The sequence below is a fragment of the Scaptodrosophila lebanonensis genome, unplaced genomic scaffold (genome assembly GCF_003285725.1).
Source record: "Scaptodrosophila lebanonensis strain 11010-0011.00,11010-0021.00 unplaced genomic scaffold, SlebRS2 tig00000024-arrow-pilon, whole genome shotgun sequence".
Taxonomy (NCBI): Eukaryota; Metazoa; Arthropoda; class Insecta; order Diptera; family Drosophilidae; genus Scaptodrosophila; species Scaptodrosophila lebanonensis.
The window spans coordinates 15,981,675-16,000,883 of NW_022060538.1; the positions used below are offsets into that span (position 1 = coordinate 15,981,675).

Genomic DNA, 19,209 nt, shown 5'->3' on the forward strand with positions numbered 1-19,209 from the left:
TGGTTCTTATATACCCTTTAGTGCGACGTTTGACTTTCTGGCATATCCTTGCACCATTCGGATAGAGAGAGGTATATAAGAGAGGTATATATTAATATTACTTCCAAATGCAGATAATTGAAGCAAAATGAAAATGTGAAATTACAAAATAAATAGTGAGACCTTCTTTTAAACACGTAGATTACAGTAGCATTTTTGCAAAATACAATTGGGGCTCAAAGAAAATAACTGTTGCAATTTTACGCAATTGTCTCTGTACATTTCGTGTTGTGGTAATAGCATGTTTGACTAGAATACTTGTAGGTTACGTTAGGTTGTAATGGCTTTAGTGATGGTGCGCATTCACCCCATTGTAATACCATATAATCTCTAAAGATGTTGGACTACATTTACCACCCGGTGGTATTTATAAATTTTACAATGTTCACCAACTCAACCGGGAGGTGCTTTAAGAATGGTTTCGCTGGGGTAACGAACCTGCGCCTGCTCTGTGTTGGACAGTGGTAGTTGAGGTGCTCCACGCATTCTTCCTCCTCTTCCTCTCTGCGGCTTCCCTCGGCGTTTCTGCCAACCGGCATGAAGACGTCTGTTCAGCTGTTTCAGCTTTATTAGCTTGGGAGTCCTTTGGATGTGAAGGAATGGCCAGGTGAGCATCTGCCAGATAAACAGTGAATAATACCCGATATAAGAGATTTGTTAAGAGCATGTCTGCAAGTGAGAAAACAATCCATACTTAAGCTTACATCAATGTGTGCGCTTGATATGACAGCTTTTAGTAAAATCTGGGACTATGATCATTTTACCATTGACCAAAATTGTAGTGATTGGACTAGTCTTGATCGCTCATTACTTCTTTTAAAATACTTATGGCAATAAGAGTTGAATATGTACTTCCGTCTTTGGTAGAAAAGTGACGACAACTCATGTCCGTCACTAAGTGAACCCATTAGTTGGTTCTGTGCGGTATCATAAATAAATTTACAAACGTTTTTTTTTGACACATACGTACTATCTGATTCATATATGACCAGCACGAGAGCAGATTGCAGATGTCCTACACAAAACAAGTTCATAGCCTTGCCGTAGAGATTGAGAAACTATTTATTTCATATAATACATTTAATTATGACCTATCTAGATGGCTAAGATATGCATATAAGCGCATTTCAATGTGCTCACGACATATTAATTTTTTAATATTATATTAATTCTTGTAAAATTATTGAATCAAAAACTTGAAAATTTGAATAACCTAAAACAATCGACTAAAGCCGATGCCCATTGAGACGCGACAAAAATTCCACAGCGACCATAAAATTGAAGAGGCAAAGAGCTTTATAGGCGGCAAAACATGGCGCATCAACGCGATTTCTATGCAAGCGACGGCGCCGCGGCGATAGTATTGTTTTTATCAGCCTCGAAGATGGATTTGTATAAATATTAAAGATAGACCTAGACATGGGACAGAAGCAAATCGCACTTCGAAGTAAAAGAACCAAAGAATCAAGAGAAGAAACCAAGATGCGCGCATTCATTGTGAGTATAAAGGATTCTTCAATAGCAATGGATATTGAGGATTTAATGACGACTCTTCGCCTTTCAGGTTATGTGTCTATTGGCCGTCGCCAGCGCTGATAAACTGGGCTACAACTACAGGCCTGTGGGTCATTCCAACTCTGGATTGTCGTTCGCACCAGGCAGCAACAGCGGTAGCTTGGGAGGACTAGGTGGCAGCATCGGCAGTCTTGGTGGAAGCCTAGGTGGTTTGGGCGGTGGTGCTGATTTAGATGGAGGATTGGGTAGCGCCAGCAGCACCCTTGGTAGCTCTGGACTGAGCGGATTAGGCGGATTGGGAGGCTCTGGTCTGGGTATTGGCAATCTAGGAGGATCCAGCGGATCCCTGGATGCCCCTGTCAACTATGATGCCCCTGCCCCAACTGCTGAATTGGAGAAGGAGTTCTTCACGTATACCGCCAACGAGCAGGACTTTGATGAGCCCCAGGCTTTGGAAAGGGTTTCAGGATCTGTGAACAAGGGCCTGCGTGTGGTCTTCATCAAGGGACCCGAAAACCGTGGCCTGGAGAACGCTGCTCTGGCTCTGGCCAAACAGGCTGCCCAGCAGGAGACCGCCATCTATGTGCTCAACAAACAGGCTGATATTGGTGATCTGGCCAACAGACTGAATGCTATTCGCAGCAACAACAATAACAAGCCCGAGGTCCACTTCGTCAAGTACCGCACCCCTGAGGATGCTGCCAATGCTCAGCGCGCCATCCAGTCCCAATACGATCAATTGGGTGGCTCCAGCCGTGCTGCCGATGGTGGTGTTGCTCCTGTTCTGAACTTTGCTTCTGCAACTGCTGCTCGCCCGATCAATGCTAAAAACCCCGACAACTCGTACCTGCCCAGCTCTGTCTTCCGTCGTTACCGTTTCTAAATCGCATATAAGACGATTTTTAGTTTGTAAATGCTTTAACGAATATGATATCTTGTTGAATTGTTGATTATTACCTAATTACGTAAACGAACCTGAAATTAAAATTTCAAACACGAAAATCCAAACAATAGTGTTTAAATTTCTTGAGGAACTTTTTTAATGGCTTTGCTCCATAACATAGCAGACCAAAAATTATGCATACGAATATACTTGTAGTATGTATGAGTAAGTAGTCTGACTGTCCGAAGTAGTTAAGTTTGTGGACAAGGTTTTTCACAAATAGACCCATGATTCATGCACTTTTGCATTTCCATCTAATTTCCACGTCAATGCGCGAAACCAATTAACTGGTGACAGCAGCATCGTTTAAACATTTAAAAATTGTAATCAAGATTAGTTGCACCCACGCCAGATTTAAGATCAGCTTTCCTTAAAAGCCAAATAGGTCACTATTAAACAATAGTCGCTCAAGGTCGTTTTACTCTTATTAACAGTTAGATGACCTGCTTTTCGTTGTAGTCTTTGTGCCACGCTCAATTAGAAAGGAATTTCAAGTGCAACTCGCAAACCTCGCTATTAAGACATACAAACGCTTTGTCTAGACCTGATTAGCCGAAACAACAAACATCTAATCATTAATTTTATTGAGCTGACGATCACTTTTTTGTTGAAATCATTAACAAATAAACGATTCTGAATATTCAAAGTGGCGGAAAAAAAACACATATAACAAAAAAGTAAACTAAGTTGCGTGAGTTTTATGCATAAATTATACACCAATTATGGGTGAATCACGACGAATCGAGCGATCAGAGCTCGGAAAACGAGCGTAGTTGCTGTCGGTCGTTATTGCCGGATTGGTTAGAGCGTCGGCACGATTGATGCTGCTCAAAACAATGTGTTAAATGTGTTAAGAGCGAAATTATGTTAACAGATTAACAGCATTCCAAAAACTCGCCAACCAATAGCCAATGGCCAACATCTTCTGCCCGCATCGACTTCAGTGACGAGTGGTGAGTGGTTAGATCGAAACAGGTACCGGCGAAGCACGGTCTTCCGAGCGGAGACTGATCTAATTATAGCAACGTTATATCGCGGTATATAAGCTTTGTAAATGAAGATACTCGATTCATTCTATTAGAACAACCTGAGTGTGACGTTTCCCCCCACCGAGAAAGCAAAAGAAAGGATGCATGCCTTTATTGTTTTGTGTTTAGTAGCGGCCGTCAGTGCTGGTCGTTTGGGTTATAATTATAATCCAGGTAGCATCGGCAATACTGGCATCATTGGGGGTGGCAGCATTGGTAGCACTGGCAGCATTGGTAGCGTTGGTAGTGTTGGCAGCATTGGTGGTGGTAGCATTGGCAGTGGTGGACTGGCTGGTCCAGTCAGCTACAATGCCGCACCACAAGTCCAATACGATAAGGAGTTCTATTCATTCTATGCCAACGATGATGACTTCGATGACAAAGACGCTGCTCGTAAGATCGCTGCCTCGCTAAAGAAGAGCGTCCGTGTGATCTTCATCAAATCACCCGAGAATCGTGGCTATGAGAACGCAGTTCTGGCTTTGGCCAAGCAGGCTGCCGAGCAACAGACGGCCATCTATGTGTTGCACAAACAGCACGACCTTAACGAGCTGGCCAACAAATTCAATGCCGTTCGCAATAATAATAGCAAGAAGCCCGAGGTGCACTTCGTCAAGTACCGCACCCCTGAGGACGCTGCCAATGCGCAACGCGCCATTCAAAGCCAGTACGACTCATTGGGCGGCACATCCCAGTCGATTAATGGTGGTGTGGCCAATGCACTGAACTTTGCCTCTCGTTCCCCGGCCCCAGTGCAAATCGGTCAACCCCAGGTGCCCGACGCCAATTACTTACCCGCCTCGATTTTGCGACGTCTCCGTCTGCGCCATTAAAAGCGATTTGCGAGCGATGGAATAGATTTGCGAGATTTGGTAAAATGTTAATTTTCAATTGTTTTCGAATAAAAGTTAATTGTTTTTAATTTGAATGTAATTAGTATTTTATAAATAAAAGCACTAGAAGAATGAAAACTTGCTGTGGAGACCAAATTATTTATTTTGTCTATCAATGCTTATATTCTATAGTTGCAAGTCGTATTTTTCTTCATTTGCAATATAGGAAATAACTTTAAGCTGATAGCGAAAGAAAGGTATAAAATGTTTCAGTAATTCTCTGCAATTACTTATTTAACTTGGTCTAAGCTGCTAAGCGACATAAGCTGACATGAAAGTCTCGTGTCAGAATGTTTTTACCTTGATAAACTCCGAAACGACTGATCTAATTTGGCGTGATATAAAAGATTTTTAATTTAATTATTTATCGATTGGAAACTTGAATAGGGAATTTAGTATTTTTCAAAAATATTAATTTGTATTATTTCATCAATATGTTATGCATATGTACGTCAAAAAAAAGACTGCCAAAAATTGTGAGCAAAAATTAGAAAATAGAATGATTTGTTCACAAGAAGAAAGTTATTTAATAAATATTTGCAGGAATCTTTCAAATGTGCGAAGCTTAAAATTGATTTATACAAAAAGAGATAAAAACGTCTATTCATGTTTATACCCTGTACCCGTAGGGTAAAAAGGGTATATTAGGTTTGTGCAAAGTATGTAGCATGCAGAAGGAAGCATCTCCGACCCCATAAAGAATACATATTCTTCATCAGCTTGAAATCGATCTAGGCACATTTCAAAAAGTATTGGGACAGCAGATGAATGTTGATTGATTTAGGCCAATGTCTACCGAATGCTACAAAATCATGTACCAAATTGTTGCGGCATAAATATACAAGGTGTGTTCCAAAGTAAACAGGACAAAAAAAAAACGGAACAAATGGTTTTTTCGGCAAAATCAATTTATTTTATTCAAAGTAGTCTCCTTCTGCTTCAATACAGCTTTTTGCACGATCCAAAAGCATGTCGAACGAGTGTTTTAGCTCGTTGGCCGGTATGGCCGCTAGTATGCCGGTGCAAGCCTTTTGAATGGCCTCTACATCTGCATAACGCTTTCTTTTCATGGGCAAATGCATTTTTCCGAAAACGAAGAAGTCGCACGGTGCCGGATCAGGTGAATACGGCGAGTGGTTAATGGTTAAAATGTGATTTTTGGTCAAATAATCGGTCACAGGCGTCTATCGTCTGAGCAATTTTTGGTCGTCAGTCAATTTGTGCGGAACAAATATAATATGCGATAAATCGATGGAGATGTTCAATTCCATTTCCATCAATTTCAATGATGATTTCGGCTGATTTTTGATGAATTCACGCACAGTTTCGATGGAATTTTCGGTGATCACGAATTTTGATTGGCCCACATGTTGAACGTCATTTATGTCCTCACGACCATGCTATTTTATTCAAAATAGTCTCCTTCTGCTTCAATACAGCTTTTTGCACGATCCAAAAGCATGTCGAACGAGTGTTTTAGCTCGTTGGCCGGTATGGCCGGCAGTATGCCGGTGCAAGCCTTTTGAATGGCCTCTACGTCTGCATAACGCTTTCTTTTCATGGGCAAATGCATTTTTCCGAAAACGAAGAAGTCGCACGGTGCCATATCAGGTGAATACGGCGAGTGGTTAATGGTTAAAATGTGATTTTTGGTCAAATAATCGGTCACAAGCGTCGATCGTCTGAGCAATTTTTGGTCGTCAGTCAATTTGTGCGGAACAAATATAATATGCGATAAATCGATGGAGATGTTAAATTCCATTTCCATCAATTTCAATGATGATTTCGGCTGATTTTTGATGAATTCACGCACAGTTTCGATGGAATTTTCGGTGATCACGAATTTAGATTGGCCCACATGTTGATCGTCATTTATGTCCTCACGACCATGCTACGGGATAGGCAATCATAGCCATAAACTTGTTTCATCAATTGAAACATTTCGGTAAAAACCAATTTTAAAACAAAATTTAATGTTGGCTCTTTGTTCGAAGCTCATTTTCGCACCGATAACCCAAATATACTGACACTTAAAACGCAATAACTTCACTTCTAATCGATGAAATGTCATGAAATTCTCACTGGACAATCGATAAAGATTCTAACGCACCAGTCGACATATAGATCGCGCCACCAGAGGGCGTTAGATTCAAAAAGTCCTGTTTACTTGTAGTAAGACCGTAGTATTAAAACAATATTATAAATTTAAATATTTATTGGTATTTTGCATTTGTAGGAAAGTTTGTCGCCGATTTGTGGTTTGTAGTATAATCATATTGTATTCTTTTCATTAAAAATGATCGTGGCGCATTTAAAATGTAAGAAACAGAATTTATTTACGCATTAGTCAACAATAACTAGCTAGGATTAATATCAGTCAAAGATCGCTGGCTATTTCAATCGAATGTTCTAAATGAAACAAGCGCCTTAGACACGGCGGAAGATCGAAGTCGGCAAATAAGCATTGCCTGGGGCCTTGGCATTGACGGGACGAGCGGGTCCTTGCGATGCAAAGTTAAGCACGGGAGCAACACCACCATCGGCAGCACGGCTGGAGCCGCCCAATTGATCGTATTGGGACTGGATGGCGCGCTGAGCATTGGCAGCATCCTCAGGGGTGCGGTACTTGACGAAGTGGACCTCGGGCTTGTTATTGTTGTTGCTGCGAATAGCATTGAGTTTGTTGGCCAGATCACCAATATCAGCCTGTTTGTTGAGCACATAGATGGCGGTCTCCTGCTGGGCAGCCTGTTTGGCCAGAGCCAGAGCAGCATTCTCCAGGCCACGGTTTTCGGGTCCCTTAATGAAGATCACACGCAGTCCCTTGTTCAAAGATCCTGAAACCTTTTCCAAAGCCTGGGGCTCATCAAAGTCCTGTTCGTTAGCGCTGTAGGTGAAGAACTCCTTCTCCAATTCAGCAGCTGGGGCAGGTGCGTTGTAGTTAACAGGGGAATCCAGGGAGCCGCCTGACAAGCCACCGAGATTGCCCAAGCCAAGACCTCCGCCGATGCTGCCACCTCCAAGGCTGCCACCTCCAAGACTGCCACCTCCAAGGCTGCCACCGCCAAGACTGCCACCTCCAATGCTGCCACCACCAAGGCTACCGATGCTGCCACCTCCGATGCTGCCACCACCAATGCTGCCGATACTGCCACCACCGATGCTGCCACCACCAAGGCTGCCGATGCTGCCACCACCAATGCTGCCACCGCCGAGGCTGCCGCTGCCCGGGCTGAAGGAGAGGCCGGAGTCGGAGTGACCAACTGGCTGATAGTTGTAGCCCAGCTTGTCGGCGCTGGCAACAGCCACTAAGCATAAAACCTGCAGAAGAGAACGAATTTAGTAATCCTTAGACCGGTACGGGTGGTATTCCTTCGATTCTTTGACTTACAATAAATGCGCGCATCTTGAATCCAACGGAAGTTCTTTGACTGTAAACGTTCAGTTGTGTCTGATGTTTGCATCACCGGATCTCTGATATTTATACGAAAACCACCGAACCGTGTCACTCGCTGCGCTCAAGTTCATGCAGATCTGCGCGGCCGCAGTCGTGGAGCTGTTGTTGTTGTTGTCAGTTTCAGGCATTTTGCAGCAACTTCTTTGCTGCTTTGTCTTTCGAAACGTTAGCCACCATCGAATGGAGGCACCAAAGAGATAAAACAATGGCGCCGCCGCCGCCGCATCTCACATATACTCGAACACACGATCACACAGGCAATACAGTTGAGACGCAGACAAAGCGCATTTCGACTTGTCGGCCCATTCTTGCAAATGTTGTTGATGGCTCGATTATGCTAATGCGCCCCAGCCCTAGTCCAAGACCAACTACTTTGCTAGGCCTCTTTCCATTTAAGCGATGTGCACTTAACGAGCGCCTAACCTCTCGGCATTGCATGCCATCGTTTGTGGCCGATAGCATGTAATTTGATCGACTGACCAGCAGGCTCAGCAGCAAACTTGTTTGGCAAAAACCCATAAATGGCCATCGTTTCAAAAAATAAATAATTTTCTTCATATTTTTGTATGCTAAAACAGTTGACTAGACCAGCGATAAATACCAAGTTTCGCTTTGGCGGCGATCAAAACAAGTTCGAGCATCGACTCGATAGAGACCAGCGCGAGTTTTCTACATTTTTATATTTTTGGACACCCATCTAGCTCTTTAGTTAGTTGGAAATTCCCAAAAGTTTATTGTAGCCAGTTTCGTTGGACGCTTTTGTGAAAGATTTTAGAGCAAAAAATAAAAGGAATAAGTTTGCAAAACCAAATTCCATTTGCCAAATTATAGTTGATAAAAGGCTCGTATTAAAAGAAACAATCGATGAGAGAGCCAAAGCCAACGAAATCATAAATCAATTTTAGCTTCCCAACGCATCCAAAAGCCCTTCCCCTTTGTGTCACCTACCCACCCATTTTATCTCACCTATCACACCAATTAGAAGCCATAAAGCTAACAACCGTTTCGCCCTTGAAATTTTACTGTTGACACCTAAAGCTATCGGCAGTAATCAGCTGGCGCCAGCCAGTTGTTTAATCTGATCAGCGATTATCACGTTTTTCATCATGCTTTATTGATGCCATAAAAATTATTGTTTTGCTATTGGGGCTGTGTTATAGATAAATAAAAATATAAAAAAACGCTAACAATTTTGAATTGATTTGCATAATTAAATGGCTCCAACGAAAATCATAAAATTATCTCCATATGTGGAGAGATATTTGCAAAGCAAATGCGGAGAACGCCAAGCAACATGACTAAAATATGTGTTAAATGAAAAGATTTAGCTATAAGTAGTTTGGAAGCTGACAAATTGACTAATCCTTATTTTCTAAGAAGACTTTGATTCATAAACTCATCACTCATTCATTTCAATTTCTATTTAATTTTTAGAATAAAAGGCACACTAAAAAGACATGTGTCCATGTGTCCAATGTGTCCATGAACAATTAAGTTAATTATGCAAATAGCCATTTAATAATCGTTTTTCAATTGTTCCTGTGCTTAGCTTTAAATACTAGGAAATTCATTGGAAAGCTTTTGAGGCGTAGAGTGAAGAACTATTAAATGAAATCGTGTGATTAAAATTGCAACCTTCGTTATTTAAACAAAAATAGTTCAATAGGAGAATAGAAATTGAAAAACACGCATAACTTATGTATGTATATGTATATGTACATGTGTACGTCGTAATTGGAATACTGAAGTCCACCCGAGTTTAATTTCATGTTACTCGACTCTTCTTGTTTGTCTGCTTCTGTATAATTGCCATCCTCTAGTGAGATCCTTCTTCATTGAATGCTTATGAAAATATATAGTATTCAAGTATATGTTTATTGGTTTCTCGCACTCGTTAAAATGCCCAACCTCATATATAATAGGTTTGTTTTTGTTTTTCATTTGCTGAACAATGACTCCACCTTAGCCCCCAACTGTTGCTGCTGACGCTTCACCCCTTATCGCTGCCTCGACTGTCGCCGGCGGCAATGTCATATGGAAACGATACAAATGTAAACACAATAAAACAAACTAGCTACAATTTCAAGGTCTCGGACACAAAACGCACACACGCACATAAAACTGCACGCGGTAGCGACATAAAAACAGGTCACAAATATGCTGAGGGTGTCGAACGCACACATACATACATACATATATACTTACATACATGCATACATACTATATACAAATGATAAAAGTTGCTAGACAACGTCGACACACCAATAAATAAAATGCGGTCAGTCCGCTCAACTGACCGCCCGCTCTATGCAAATGGAGCTTTGGACCAGAGCTAGCAAAGCAGACTAGGCTGTATCGATCTATTTACAAATCTGTCAAACTTTTCGTGTGCGGCCAAAGTGACAATATAATTTTTATCGCCCGACCAGCGATAACAATAACAAAACAGCAGCAGCAGTCTCAGCATCGCCGCTAGAGATGAGCAAGACTTTCGCTTCTGAGGGCCGGTCCAGGCCGAGCATAAAAGTTGTGCACGTATCTATCTGTATAAATGAATATCTGAAACGATTTAATTGAAGTATTTTTTGTTTTATTTATTATTTGTATTTAACATCATTATTCATTAACATTTTGGCATTTAGGATAGGAATCGTCGTATTCAAATTAGGTGCGTGAACATTAATTTCGAGGTCCACGCTCATCTCTAGCAGCATTTACGCCAACACCATCAAATATTTAATATATGCAGATATTGTAACTTGCTGCCAAATCGGTTGGACAGTTTCGGTAGATCTCGCTGCTGCTTTTAGTGCCTAAACGAAACTGTCGCTGGTCTTGTATTCGCCATAAATTGGAGCATTAAGAAATTCTCGAAATCAAGCGCTTTGTTTCAACAAATTGGCAATTTTTTTTGCTGCAACCGTTGACCAGTTTATTTGTTTGATGTTGATTCTTTCTTCTATCTATTTATACTCTGTACATGAAATGTACAAGAGTATATTAGGTTTGCGGGAGCTGAAAAATGTAACAGGCAGAAGGAGGCGTGGCAGACCCCACAAAGTATATATATTCTTGATCAGCATGACGAGACGAGTCGATCTAGCCCTGTCTGTCTGTCTGTCCGTCTGTCCGTCTGTCCGTCTGTCCGTCTGTCCGTCCGTATGAACACCTGGATCTCAGAGACTATAAGAGATAGAGACACCAAATTTTGCACGAAGATGCGTTATGTGTGTATTCTATACGAGTTTGTTTTATTTTTTTGATTTTCCCCCCCACTTCCCCCCTATGGGGGTTTTCCCGATTTTCCATTCGTATAATCGCCTATATCTCGGAGACTATAAGACCTAGGAACACCAAATTTTAGTCCCAGATGCCTTATGTGAATACGCAGAAAATGTATATTTTGGAATTCCCCTCCCTCCCCCCTCTACCCCGCAAATCGTAACTCCCGTAATTCTTGGAATTTCGAACTAAAATTTTGGAAATACCCCCAGTTAGTTATTATGTGTCCGTATGCCAAATTTCATTATGATAGACCGATTTAACAAGAAGTTATAGCCATAAATATATTTGCTGATGCAGCGCTGCTGCAGCGCTGCTCAAGCGCTGCCCGCGGCTGTTGTTGATGTTGCTGTTTGGTTGACTGCGAAAATGCTTACACAGACACGAATTGATGCGCATAGGCATACATACACTCACACAGACGCAATTGCTATGTAAATGTGCAATTATACACCCTTTACGTGAGTTCGAATACCGAGAGAGGTAAAATCGATCAAATTTTATTTTTTTTTTTTCTTAATTTTTTTTATTTTCTATAATTATTGTAAACATATGTACAGAGTATTTCAAAGTCGGGACACCCGACTTTAGCTTTTTTACTTGTTTTATTTTTTCATTGCGAAACTTTTAGCTGACTGGCTTTTAAAATCATTTTTACGATCTGTTGCCATTGTTTGAATTCCTCATTGTGTTTTGCAAAAAAATATTCATATAATTTCCGCATACCAATAAAATGAAATAAAACCAAAAAGAGTGACAAAAAATGTGCGCATAGTTGGTCATAAAATAAAATGGAAATTTATAAAATTTGATATGCAAATAAATTAAGGCAATTATTTAATGTACCACAGAATGCAAAAAATGCAAAGCAAACGAAGTGAACAGTTATTTATTCGAGCAGTGGCATGTGTTTCTTTTTTACAATTTCATAAATGGGTTTGCACTTTATTTTCCATAAATCGTGAACGTTGTGTTAGCAATCAAATAGCGATACTGTTTATTTCGGCAAATTGGAACAAAAATGATTAACGTTTATATAGGCATTGCATGAGCTTTACTTCACTTAACTTTTTACTTTCCTTTTGCTAGTTAATCAAGCGACAAAAGCGATACAACAAATTGGCGACGACGTTGCCGAGCAAAAGTCAAACCACTTGCAGTGAGTAGGGAGGACGCATAAAAACAAAGCCCTTACATAAATTGTGCGCTTATTGTGTATGCCTCAACGCCCTCAAGTAGGCAATAAATTATTTTCGAGCATGCAAGTGCCACAGACGCGACTTGAGCCATAGGCAGAGGACTTGGGCTTAGGCTTAGGCATAAAACACCCGGCTTAGGCTTAGAACATTGGCGCCAGCTAAGTCTAGTCCGTGGCGCAGCTGACACTTTTGTGCCTGCTTTGCTTTTTATTTTAATTGCGAGCATATATCTAAATACGAGTTTTTGTGGGTACATATGTATGTATGTGTGTGGGTGGGGGTGTGTGTGTGTGTGTGTGTGTCCCACATAATGCTATATGTGTGCCCATTATACGCCAAGCAAAAACTACACGATGTTTTTCAAACTCGTTTGGGCGTAAGGACAGTAGCAAGCAAGCAAGCACTTTATGAGCAGCAACGCGGCTCTAATGACAACAACAACATTTAGTACAAATACAAAAGCAACAACAACAGTTGCAACAACAATATGGCACACACTGACAGCCACGCAACTTGCATGTGCAAATTGTCGTTTAATTTATTAAGCAACGAGAAGCAGACGCTGGCAATAGCAGCACTAACATCGCAATTTCCATTAAATATAAACATACAAAACACTAATTACACACACACTCACATAAAATATACATATATGTATATATATACTTTACTACATATACACTTCCCTGAGTACAAAATGTAATTAGAAAATAGAACACACACGCACAGACGCCGAAAATGAAGCATGTTAGTGACATAAATTTGAAGCTGTGGTGCAATGGCCATCCCTCCGTGTTACGCTGCGTATGCGTAATGAAACCCATAAACATTACACTAAAAACTGAAGCGGTATGACATAATTGACAACAAATAAACGCTTTGATCATCGGCATTTAGTTGTTAGAACCTGTTTGTGATCCGAATAGAAAGACTTGGCCGCTGACCTCAAAAGGGACAGGCAAAGGGTCGTTTCAACTTCAGAGCGTTTCTCGCTGCAACGTGCGGGTTAACAAACTGGTTGACCCCCAATCGAGCTGTCACTGGTCTGGCACAAATATTCACACACATACGCACACCCGCAATACATGCTGCGATCATTATGAAAATTTATAGGCGTCTTGAACTTGAGCCTCTACGCCTCCCTGCCGCTTTTGTCTCATTTGCATATCTAATGAATTCAATTTTCGGCTGCACGCCGATGCGAAGCCATAGGCTGGTCGCCCGCAGAGCGGCCCGTGGCCAAGTCCAACCAGTACATATCTGACAACTAAAAGACTGTTTCCGACAATTTAAACATAATTTTGACATAATACTATTTTAAACTTCAATTAAACGTATAATTTAATGCCGTTTAATTACATAAATTGAAAATGCGAAATTAAAAAGAGGAATTAATTAGTACAATATTAAACAGCCTACCAGATAATAAGTTCAGGATATGCGATTACTCGTACATTGAGAGAATGATCTTTTTTTATACTTTACACATAACATTTATTTAGTTCAGTAGTAAGATAATTAAATAATGACTATTCAGCTTAAATGGACAATCACAAAATGACTTGACAAGTTTAACAACTGCAAATTAATTCACTAAAAAGCGAAATATTTTATTGATATCTATACCTTACCTTTATTAGAGTGGAAATCATTTTTGCTGGAAGGAGCATATTTATCTTCAAAATTAAATTATAAAAAACAGTGATGGGTATACAGCTTATTAGCTTTGCCTTTAGTATATTGATTTTAGTTCCAGTATACATTTTGAAAATGACTCATATGAGGAAACGGATATTGAGATCAAAGTAAAACAGTAGACACAGCTAAATATATTAGAGTTGTACAGTTAAGACAGATGCTTTAAATATGAATAACCAATTCTATTTAAAAGTTAAATCACAAACCGTCCTTTCATAAGCCTTCTCGCTGACAGAGGTATCAAAAGAACTCCAGTTAATGCATCTAGTAATAGATAAGCCTTTTAAATACTATATAAGAGTATATTGCATACATGCTAAATCGACTTGCGCTGCTTTTGTCTCTTCAGCAGCAGAGCAGAGCTCATGTTTAATTAAATGGCAAGAATTGAGCAGGAAGAACAATATTAAAACAACAAACAAAAAAATTGCCACAATACCAAGCAAAGTGAGGCACATAAATAAATTGCCGCTTAAGTCGTGTTGAAGAGCCAACCATCAGAGCCCTCTAGCCAGCCCAGGGCATTGTTGTTCCCTATTGTTGCGACACTTTGAATCGCTGTTGTTATTGTCTGTAGAGTACCTTCTCGTATATACTACCGTAAGTACCAGAATTCTAGCAGGGAGGGAGCTGGTGGGAGAGCGCTGAAAATATTATTGTTGCGTTTTATTTACTTAGGGAAAATTATTCCGGCTTCCTAACGAATTCACACTGTGTCTGCCGTGGCTGACGGTGCTCCTAGAGTCTAACGTTTACTGTTAGTACGTGTCTAGCAATATGTCTGTTTGTCTTTGCATGCGTTATATGTCTGTTGTGTCTGTGTGTTGCGTCTCAAGTGTTTGCCTGTTGACAATAATTTGGATTTTATGCGTGCTAGCAAGACGATACTCGTACTGTCTCAGCATTTCCTTTTTCCTTAATTTTTAAAAGACATTTCTGTTGATCGTTTTTTTTTTTTTTTTTTTTTTTTGTGTTTATATGTACTTATAAGTATACGTATGTGTGTGTGGGTGTGATTCAAAATGTGATTTTATAGCATGCTTGAATTTAAGTGGGGAGCAGGCACACACACAAATTGCTTTATGCTGAGCGACACACATTGCGTATACGTACTGTGCAGATGCGGGGAAACAAGCTTAAAGCAACGACCTGACATACCTTAAGTTAAGTTGAGGTATCTCTTGTCATTTTGTATTTTCCTGCTATTGTGTACACTACATATTCGCTTTTGCTTTCGCTTTTGCCCTGCTCGGTCCAAAAAACGCCCTCAACTTTCGCTAGCTTTTATTTATGCGCCGCACATGACAATGAGCTGGCAAACATTTGCCCTTCACATCGCAGGCAGCCACGCCCAAAATGCCAGCACTCGTCACGTTTACAACGGCACTATCAGGAACACCATGAGCATGGAGTAGAAGGTGGAGAGGGGTGGGGGGAGCATATATTAAGTGCTGCCATGTTGTTATGTTAAAAGTGGCCTTAGCACGTGTGCCAACGCAGCCGCCAAAACGTTCGCGTTACATCAACGTCTTCGACTATTCAATGCGTTATTTGATAAGCAGCAGGCACTTCGTTTAATAAAACCCACCGAGGTGTACAGAAAGAAGAGAGAGGGACCGAGTTCAGGAAAGGGGCAGAAACTACCAAACGATGTAATAACAATTCCTGCAACGTATTCTCTTGCTGTCTTTCTTTTTGTTGCTCGTATTGCTGTAGCCAGCACTTTCTAGTTGAGCTTTAGACGCCTGCTCTGTTTAATCAATCAGCCAGGGCAAAAAATAGTATAGTCTGCGATGTCTGCGTCACGTGCTTACTATATCCTTGTCTAAGCATTAGCCGAATGACTAAGCCACATTTATTTATGAAGTTGCTTCCATGATGGATAAATGGTCACCAAGCTCAGGCACCAGCCCTCCCGCTCATTATTGGCTGTATTCAAAAATGATGGCGCATTAGTATTTGCACGATGAATAGTGTAAATACCAAATTGTGAATGCCATTCCACTCGCCGAAACTGATGTCGGCCCCCCGCGTACGTGAGCCTGCGGTAATGCTCCTACCAATGCCCATACCTCCTGCAGTTGGCCAACACGTTTCTATCCATGTATTCGTATTATTATTACTTGTTGTGGCGTTTCTGTTCAATCAAAAAGGATCAGCTTGGATGTGACCAGAGATCAGGTGTTTTGCCTTCTGCATGTCACGTTTGAAATTTATTTGCCAGCTGGAGAAAGGCCTTTAATTCAAGCGCGACCAGGTCAGAAAAGCGGCCATGTAGTGGCTGTTGAGCAGAAATTCAGAAGCAGCCAAAGCGAATAACAAGGACATATTAACATCTCATGCTGATCACATAATATTTATCCAACTACTGCTTACTGTTCAATCAAATTCAAAACTTGTTAGCCATTCGCAATTGTCATTAAATTGAATAAATGTTCAATCAAGGACATTTCTTAAATAAAGACTAAAGAGAAAGGAAAAACGTCTAGTATTGAAAACGAATAGCAATAGCAAATGCACTTCAATCACTTTTATTCATTTATATTTTCTCATATATGTATTTCTTCCTTTCGTTCTCCTAGCAACTATAGCCATGTCCGTGTGTTCATCCATCTGTTCGTCAGAAGGCATGCCAGGATATCCGAAAGAAGTGTTTATGTTTTTTATGTCAATTTTTAAGAAATACCTGTTTATGCAAGTGTTTTTTTTCTACTAAAATTTTAGTCTGAGCATTTGCTTAAATCAAGCACTCCACAGAAGGAAGGCTAGTTTTGCTTACATATAGTATATATATTATTATGAATGAAAGGATTCTTTACCAAACAAATATTGGTAGTGATACACTCTTTAAAATCTGTATCACGATTTAATTTGTTTATTAGCTTTAACTGTCGAGAGACTTCCTGCCATGATAGTTATGTAGGTTATTTCATTAAAAAGTTCAATTTAAATTTTTTTTTCATTAATTTATTAGGATTTTTGGAAAAATATGTACTTAATGAAGATTGCAATATATCGGTCAAAGATAGTATATACATAAGTAAAATTTTGAAGCATTTATTTTAGTCTATAGAGAACGCAAAAAGGCATCATTTGCTTGGGTTAAAAATTGATTTATTGTGGTAGGTTTCCTCTCCAATGAATCCCTATTTCTCTCTCCTATTCTCTCATTATAAAATAAACAAGGCCAAAAAACAAAAATTTTCGAACATCACGTGGAGCTGTCAAGTGTGGAAATTGGCGTTGCTCTTAGCCCTGGTGCCGCTTATCAATATTTGCTCAGTTACAAGACACATTTTTGTATTTTTGCATTTTCCGTTTTATTTTCACAAATTCGCGTTGACTGCGGGCAAAGGAAGGCAAATAAGAAATTCCAAAGTAATCAAAAACTCATTGTGCTTGCTTGCTGAGACAACACCCTCCTCCCCCCCTCCTCCACCTCTCATCCACTTCTCACTCCACCTCACTACCCACGCTCTACTGGGCAACTATATTTTTATGCGCATGCTTCGGCTTATTGCAAATTGTTTGGGGCGCTAAGCGAAAGCTCCAAAAAAACGCACAGAGCACACACTTTGGCCATTTAGACTGAGCATTCAATTGACGTTAAGCTGGCGCAGCAAATTGTAGCTGGTAATGGCCGCATGCCAAGTAACAGCAACGTCAACAGCAACAACAATTGCCACTCATATAATGTCTTAGATCCAGACACGCCTACTGCACTGGGAACGCAAACTTTTTAAATTTTTGTTTTCTCTGCCTGTTTTTTTTTCTTTTTAGCAAATATGCTTTTATAGTGTGACGCTGTGGCCTCTTTTTGGCGTCTCCCCGCCTAGTTAGCCAACGCCTCCCCCTCATTGACACTTGTAACAAGTTGTGGCGACGACATTTTGTGCTCGCATTTTGTTTGCCTGCGCCTTTGCTTTCAGCGCTGCGGCTATTGAGCGAATTTTTATATTTATTTATATGAAAACTTTGGCCAGCAATTTTCGAGTACATAAAGGAAATTTGTTTTACGTTGCGCTATTTTGTAAAATGGCCACTTAAATGTAGCCACGGCGACGAGTTGCGAAAGAAATGGCATCTAGAATAATGAGCTGTTTGGGGGCAAATGAATAAAAAGTGTTGCTCGCTTATAGGCGTCTCGTCTCCTAAATGTATGTATACGCTCACGTACAAGGCGCATTTTGATTACGCCAGGCAGGCTGCCATGCAGCGTGAACATCCGCCTGTCACAAAGATAAACGCCCAAATTTATTACCACCCATGGTTTATGAGCGCCATCCAAACGTAATTGCAGCTGCGTTTGTGTGATTTAAATTTGATGTAGCCTCAAGTATCTTACAAGTACGACTAGGCTTAGGTATTTTTGTGCAAAAGTCGACTCAGATTGGCACATTGCGATGACTTTCTTAATGGCAATTTGGAATATAATCGAATTTGCCAGCCAGCTGAGTCGGGCAAGCTGCTTTAAGCTACTTTAAATTACATGAACAATCAGCAACCGGCAGTCACCAACCACCAACCACTAACCACCAACCACTAACCGCTAACCACCAACCACCATCATCAGCGCCTTCAAGTACAACAACACAGACAGGAGCTAGGGCAGTAAAGCTAGTACTAGTCTCGGCCATTCCATTTGCGCCATATCACGTTGGCTTTCAGCGCAGCTAAGCACTCTGCAAATAAAAATTTATTGACCCAAGCAATTACCGCTAATTGAGTAAATAAACAATATTTTAACATGCGTTCTGCTACATAAAATTAAAGGTAATAGCAGGGACAACCACCACGACAGCAGCAATGTTGCCATTGCTGTTGATTATGTATGTGTGAGTTGACTTTGGCTTTTCTGTTTTCCATTGGGGACAACAGCAGGATAAGACGACAAAGCAAAAACGTGCACCGCAATAACACTAACAACAATGTGCAAACTGTCACCAAGAATTGCGCTCTGCAAGAATTTCTACCGCCATACAAATTAAGTTGCACCAAGCGACGATCTAAAGTTGTTTCTCAATTGAGATGATGAACAGTACGAGTTGAAATATACATCACGAGGTAGACGTGATGGAGAAATGTGAACAAATTGTGATAATACCTATAGAAATGGAAGTATGTTTATTTGTCTGCTTGTTGGGGTAAAATGTCG

General features: G+C 40.5%; 3 protein-coding genes across 3 annotated transcripts; 2 read left to right on the forward strand and 1 right to left on the reverse strand.

Moving 5' to 3' along the window:
• The first annotated feature begins 1,521 nt into the window (after positions 1 to 1,521).
• Positions 1,522 to 2,437, forward strand: LOC115621373 (keratin, type II cytoskeletal 3-like). The gene is made up of 2 exons (XM_030515000.1): positions 1,522 to 1,536; positions 1,604 to 2,437. The coding sequence occupies exons 1-2, from the start codon at positions 1,522 to 1,524 to the stop codon at positions 2,435 to 2,437; spliced, it is 849 nt and encodes a 282-aa protein (XP_030370860.1).
• Positions 2,438 to 3,626: 1,189 nt separating this feature from the next.
• LOC115621447 lies at positions 3,627 to 4,358 on the forward strand. Its single transcript, XM_030515101.1, has one exon. It carries the CDS (start codon positions 3,627 to 3,629, stop codon positions 4,356 to 4,358), a length of 732 nt encoding a protein of 243 aa, XP_030370961.1.
• A 2,487-nt stretch (positions 4,359 to 6,845) lies between these two features.
• LOC115621338 (keratin, type I cytoskeletal 10-like) lies at positions 6,846 to 7,845 on the reverse strand. Its single transcript, XM_030514957.1, has 2 exons — positions 7,810 to 7,845; positions 6,846 to 7,739 (listed from the first exon to the last, which is right to left on the reverse strand). The coding sequence occupies exons 1-2, from the start codon at positions 7,822 to 7,824 to the stop codon at positions 6,846 to 6,848; spliced, it is 909 nt and encodes a 302-aa protein (XP_030370817.1). The 5' UTR covers positions 7,825 to 7,845.
• Positions 7,846 to 19,209: the final 11,364 nt, after the last annotated feature.

Bases quoted from the DNA above. Each gene is read 5' to 3' on its own strand.
- LOC115621447 (XM_030515101.1), top strand. From the start codon at position 3,627: ATGCATGCCTTTATTGTTTTGTGTTTAGTAGCGGCCGTCAGTGCTGGT.